Here is a 6,619-nt window from a genome sequence, read left to right as displayed (position 1 = left end):
CCGCGTCCTGTGTGCAGGAGCCATGAAAATGGGCGTAGGGAACGTAGTTTCACCTTAAAAATGGGTGTAGATGGCGCACCGAACAGTGTGAAAATAGGTGTTTACCAAAACGTATGACGTGTCGCTCTTAGGTTTCTCTCTGGTATTACGCCATTACTAGTTCAGCAGTGCAGCTAAAAAGAACGGATGAAGTGTCGTTTTCAAATTTAGTTAGGTTAGGTTAATACAGATCTTGTCAGATTAGGTTAAATTGTATATAAAGCTTAGTCGGGATTAATTTGAAAGTGTTGTATAAAAAATTATTGAAAATTTGTATAATTTTGCAAGTTCATTATCGATGAGAAATTAGCAGAAAAGAAGATAGACAAAAAACCGATATCTATCTGGCTCTAAGCAACGCATTATAAAAAAGGAAATTTTCTTTGAAAAAGAAAGGTTAGGTTGTGTCATATATCGGTATATAAAAGTTTACAGATGCTCTGTGATACGAATATGTTCTGAATTTGACGTCCAGACGTATATAGAAACATTTGTGTGACGTTTTAATCATCAGATTATAAATTTTAAGCTTACGACTTAATTTGAGAAATGAGAATCGCCGTAGAAGGTTGCGCCCATGGCGAATTGGATATTATTTATGAGACAATACAAGAAATCGAAAAAGTTGACGGGAGGAAGATAGATCTGCTCATTTGTTGCGGAGATTTTCAAGCTGCCCGAAATTTAAGTGATCTGGAATGCATGGCGATATCAAATAAATACAAGGATATGTGTACATTTTACAAGTTAGTGCCTTATCTTGACAAAGATTCACTAAGGCTCAGTTTCACAACCTCCAATTAACTTAACTGGCTGGTTATTCTATTGGACTTTACCAATCGCATTTGATATTAAGAAGAGTTAATCAGAATTAACCAATCACTATGGGGACTTAACTGGTAGTTAAAATTAAATGGATGTTGTGGAACTTGGCCTAAAGATGCAACTGTCTATTTTATCTGCTGCCTCTTAATGAAATTTTGATTTAATAAAAAATGTTACATATATTAAAGAATAATATTTTTTAGGTACTATTCTGGTGAGAAAAAAGCTCCAGTATTGACAATTTTTATCGGAGGCAATCATGAAGCATCGAATCATCTTCAAGAGCTACCTTATGGAGGATGGGTTGCACCTAATATTTATTACCTTGGATATGCTGGTGTAATACAAGTGGCTGGAGTCAGAATTGCTGGACTTTCTGGCATTTATAAGAGTCAGCATTGGATGCAAGGACATCATGAAAAACCTCCGTATACAGACAGTACTCTCCGGAGTGTATATCATGTTAGAAATCTAGAAGTATTTAGGTTAAAACAGGTATGAGTTAATATGTATATGCATATATACTTCTTTGTGTGTAGAACTATAAATTTTGGACAAAATAGTCATATCATCTTTGACGGCAAAAAATATACAGGGTGTTTTAAAAAATATTCAAGACTTATAGGATAGATAATGTTCATTATACAAAATAAAGGTGTAAACATAGGTTGGAAAAATCAATTCTTAGAGTTACAAATGTTTCTTGGTTTTAATAATGCAAATTATTTTTTGTGCTTTCACTGATCACATGCAGAAAATAAACAAACGAATATTTTACCATACTATTACTTTAACGTCCACAAAAGATATTTACATGTTCTTTTCTATCTAGTATTGTCTTGTAAATCTTGAAATATTTTTTTTATTTGAACATCCCGTATATAGCCTATAATAGATGTTAAATATACAGCATGATATATTTTCAGCTCTCTGGTAAAATCGATATCTTCCTGTCTCATGACTGGCCAGCAGGAGTAACAAAATACGGTGATGAAGACGCATTGTTGAAACGAAAACCGTTTTTCAGGTAATTCTTGTTAACAACAAAATTTCATTCGTTGATATATGATTATGTTCTTGACAAAATCATGAACATATTTTTAGCATTGATCAAACACATCTAAAAGATTGGATTAAAGATTTGGAAACAGACTTTACTAACTAATTTACGATGCACATTTTTTTAGTATTGATCAAACATATCTAAAAGACTGGATTAAAAATTTGGAAACAAACTTTACTAACTATTTTACAATGCACATTTTCCAAATGTCACAATTTCTTGAGCTTCTATAATTATAAATTTTTAAGTCAAATATCTTATTAGATATTTTGATATTTTCGTGTATTATAATTATTAGCAAAAAAGGAAATAACATAATGTTTTTCAATCATGAGCCGCGGAACTCTTTATTGATGATATCAGAAATGAGAAAATACGCTAAAAATTCTTACTAAAAATACGTTAAAATAAAAAAATTTATTTATAAAATGATATCATCGATCAAATAGATTTGTAAAATAGTTTGAACATTTTCTTTTTGTTCGAACAATCTATAAATAACCGTAAAATTAACGTGAAATATAATCTTTTTTAATTTTACTACTCTAACTTTCTCATGGTCTTGTCACGTTAGTTTTACGGCTATTCTTTGATTATTAGAATAAAAAGAAAGTGTTTGGACTATTTTACAGATCTTATTTGGTCGATCGATTGCAAGTGTCATTTTGTGAACACAATTTTATTTTACAAGTATTTTATAAGAATTTTTAACATGCATTTTCTTGTTTTTGACATAAAAAAACGTCGATGGCTGCGACGAGGGACCAGGAGTCTTAAATGAAGAGTAAAGCGCGCTTGCTTTTATTTTGTTCCATGTCTACATAAATGTTTTGCCATTGCGTCGAGGTAGAATGTCGAGTCGTTATGCACATCATGATTTCCTTTTTTAGGAGCGACATAGAAAGCAATACACTCGGTAGTCCGCCGTGTATGGATTTGTTGGAGCACCTCTATCCATCCTACTGGTTCTCTGCACATCTGCACTGTAAATTCGCGGCCGTAATCCCGAAGAAGGGAGAGGAGGCGCGTGTGACTAAGTTTCTAGCGTTGGACAAGTGTCTGCCAAAACGCAAGTTCCTCCAAATACTGGAGGTGCGCTCACAGCAGGACAGTCCCGTGCAGCTGAGCTATGACCTGGAATGGTTGACGATACTGTACCTGACGAATCATTTGCTGAGCGTTAAGAGTAACATACAATATATGCCCGGTCGCCACGGCAGCGAAAAATGGATGTATACACCCACCGTGAAGGAGAGGCAGACCGTATACGAGAAGTTCGACTCCGACTTGCGAGTGCCGCTCAATTTCGCTCGCACCGTCAAACCGTATGACCCATTGGCCAACGCTCAGATCGAGCGGCCGCGGCTGATGATAAACGATCAGACCACGCGATTCTGTCAGACGCTGGGTATTGATGATCCATCTGCCTTGCTGCAAATTATCGCGAATAATAAAGACAACAGTAGATCGGACGAGATATCGATGAACGTGGAGCCTATGGAGATCTCGTTTGACGAGGAAAACGCGCACTTGAGTTCCTTTGAGGAATATTCGTTGAGTAAATATTTGAGCGGCGGTGCCTCGCCCACGAACTCGTCCTCCAAGAGCAATGGCGATGATGAGCACGACGATTCGGCTGATGTGAACACCAGTGAAAGCGCCTTGGACGACAGCGTCAATGACTCCACAACATTTGTGGATTCCGCTTTCGCGGACGACAGTGAGTAGTCCGCATTGATTAACACGCTGAATCTTGCGAATTTTCGCTACAGATTTCGTTACACATTCCAAATAGAAGTTTCATAAAATAAATCAAAGAAATTAATGTTCTAGACAATATGTCACAATATGTTAATTATATCGTTCTATTAATTGCAGGTAACGGGCAATGTGTACAAACTGAGCCAAACTGCAAGAAATTCAAACGTCGGAATTATTCCATGTATTCTAATACGCTTTAATCATACAATAAAGTGTTACATTTGTATAGTCGAATCTCATTATTAATTTGTCATTATTGTTATTTCTATTTGTAAATGTTATTGTATTCATTTTATATAATAAAATCTCAACATTTTTTAAATATGAAAATAAAAGGAAATTTCTAGATAACATTAGATTATGTATTTTAGGCTTGATTGCAGCAATATTATTTTGATTTTAAGCGAGACTTAAATATATGTTTGTCTTTATTATTTAGAAAGAAAGATAGACACATGTTTAGGGCTATCGTACACAGATTGACATAACTGCATATGCATAGCATAAGATCGTATGGACCAATGAGCATCGAATATTAAGCATCCAACACCAATATGGCGACTTAATACTCGATGCTCATTGGTACATACGGTCTTATGCTATGCATGTGCAGTTATGTCAATTTGTGTGCGATAGCCCTTAAGGCTGCATTCGCTTTGGGCGCTTATGCGCTGAAGCGTCATTCTATCTTCTTCCCACATGTAATGAGCGATAAAAATAGAATGACGCTTACAGTGCGTAACTTCCAAAGCAAACGCAGCCTGGGGTGCAAACCCATGCAGCGGAATAGCGGAGCGCGGAACGAGAGTGGAACCAATCACGAGCGTTCCATAGTTTTTGCTCATGATTGCTTCCGCTCATGATTGGTTCCGCTCTCGTTCCGCGCTCCGCTATTTCGCTGCATGGGTTTGCACCCTAAAGGCCGGTTATGATAGCCGTAATTCGTTAACTTATGCCGGAACCATAAAAAATTGACCAATCAGTCGATTATTCTTCTATAATTCGACTATGACAATTTTTTACGGTTCTGGCATAAGTTAACGGATTACGGCCATCATAAACTGGCCTTTAGTCTCACTTAAGGGTTTACAGGGTTACGTTCCAAAATTCTACTCGGTAGGTAAAGTACATTTAATTGACCAATCATGATAAAGAAATCCTAGTTATCTTTGTTTTTATTGATCATCGAGTAGAGTTTTGGAACGTAGCCCTGAACGCACCTCAAGGAGATCTCATCTCAGAAGGCGCTATTAATGTTGGTCACATAAAGTACATGGGATTTTGGAGGTCCTGATCTCGCACATAATCTATGATATAATAACCTTTAAATACCTCTTCTATCGTAGTAAATTAAGGCGAATAACTTATATTTGTTTTGTGTTGTGGTTAACTGTTTCGCTGTATTAGCTGATACGAACTCTGCAAAAGTAAGACTCTGTATTATAGTTCTATATATCAGATCATGACATCAGAATAGGATAAAATAAAACTAAATTCAACATATTCACTGTTGACAATTTTCAAATCCACAAAATACTCGAACTACTCAAGTAGAAAAAAATTTTAAAAGATATCTTAAAGACATTTTAAAAGCCTAAAAAGCACAAATAGGACTTCTTAAATTATCTTTTAGAAATTTGTTCTATTTACTGAGTATTGCCAATTTTCAAATTCACTGGAATCTCTTGACGCTTTTCATCAATTTGTATTCATATCTGTGTGCAACCATCTTAAATGCAACATAAGGATTGTAGGCAACTTTTTTAGTGTTATCTGTTTCCAAGCTCTTGTTTACTTTTTTGTTTTAAAATAAGTCTTCCAGATCCTTCTTGAGGATTTGAAGGTATATTTGATATGGATTTGACCTTCTATAACATATTATATTAAAGATACTTTTTTTGTTGACACTCTTTTTGTACTACTAGCTGATAGGAATATTATAAACATGAGAATTCTATATTGTGATTACACTACTTTACCTTACAGATATTTTTATTTATAGATACAATGACTTCTATCAGGAAGTAATAGTACATCTTGAGAGGTTGGCCAACAATATAAGAAATGATTGTGTTAAAACAAATTTACAGTAAAGTGTCGTGTCTAGATATGACAACAGGTAATTCTTTATGAAGGAATCATAGGTACTCAACTATTGACAGCTCTGACAGCAAACAATGGACAAATTAACCATCATATCAGGGATATTATTTTTAGCTGCAGATATATTTGCCATAGCTAGTCTGGCTATGCCAGATTGGATTATCACTGATGTTGGAGGTAATTACAGATATTGTCCTACTTTCTTTTTTTTGTTTTCAAAGAGAAACAATAAAAAACTTATAGAAGAATATAGTTATGGAAAACTTCACTATAACATTATATATATTGATAAAATATAGTCAACTAGTTTAGTATGCTTTATTACAGTAGTAAAGTTAATGTTATTAATTGACAGTAGCAGTAAAAAGATCTAATCAAGTTTATAATGATCTTAGTAAATACAGTCAGATACTTTCTTCAATTGCATAAGGGATCTGAGACATTTTGTATAGTAGGATAAAATTATAAAAAACTTATATTTTATTCTAATATAATGTTAATTCTATGGTTTTTCTTATAGGTGATACAAGATTAGGTCTCATGATATCATGCATGACCTTGTACAATAGACCACAAGTCTGTTATAAGTCAGATTTACAATCAGAATGGTTAATGGCATTAGTCTGCATATTTGTAGGTTGTATTTTGATAACAACAACCATAATATTACTGGTTAGCTCACATTGGGATCGTAATGTCATTCCTTACGCACGTTGGGTAGGATTTGGTGCCAGTAAGTACTAATATATATGTATATATATATATATATATATATATATATATATATATATATATATATATATATATATATATATATATATATATATA

The 6,619-nt window shown here is 34.1% G+C and overlaps 1 protein-coding gene across 1 annotated transcript in view; it reads left to right on the top strand.

Moving 5' to 3' along the window:
* Window positions 1-135: 135 nt before the first annotated feature.
* The window catches only part of LOC116847837 (lariat debranching enzyme-like), a 10,864-nt gene continuing 4,380 nt past the window's right edge, over window positions 136-6,619 (top strand). Inside the window, exons 1-7 of the mRNA XM_032823260.1 lie at window positions 136-785; window positions 1,068-1,359; window positions 1,791-1,891; window positions 2,818-3,647; window positions 3,806-3,819; window positions 5,860-5,968; window positions 6,312-6,524. Of these exons, the coding sequence (XP_032679151.1) occupies window positions 589-785; window positions 1,068-1,359; window positions 1,791-1,891; window positions 2,818-3,647; window positions 3,806-3,819; window positions 5,860-5,968; window positions 6,312-6,524 (1,756 nt within the window). The 5' untranslated portion in view covers window positions 136-588. The remainder of the gene's footprint in view (window positions 786-1,067; window positions 1,360-1,790; window positions 1,892-2,817; window positions 3,648-3,805; window positions 3,820-5,859; window positions 5,969-6,311; window positions 6,525-6,619) is intronic.

The sequence above is a fragment of the Odontomachus brunneus genome, unplaced genomic scaffold, assembly GCF_010583005.1.
Source record: "Odontomachus brunneus isolate Ranch 3 - 2012 unplaced genomic scaffold, Obru_v1 Obru_scaffold_083, whole genome shotgun sequence".
NCBI classification, from domain to species: Eukaryota; Metazoa; Arthropoda; class Insecta; order Hymenoptera; family Formicidae; genus Odontomachus; species Odontomachus brunneus.
The sequence above is the reverse complement of the archived record's forward strand: the minus strand, read 5'-3'. Positions and strand labels throughout refer to the sequence as shown.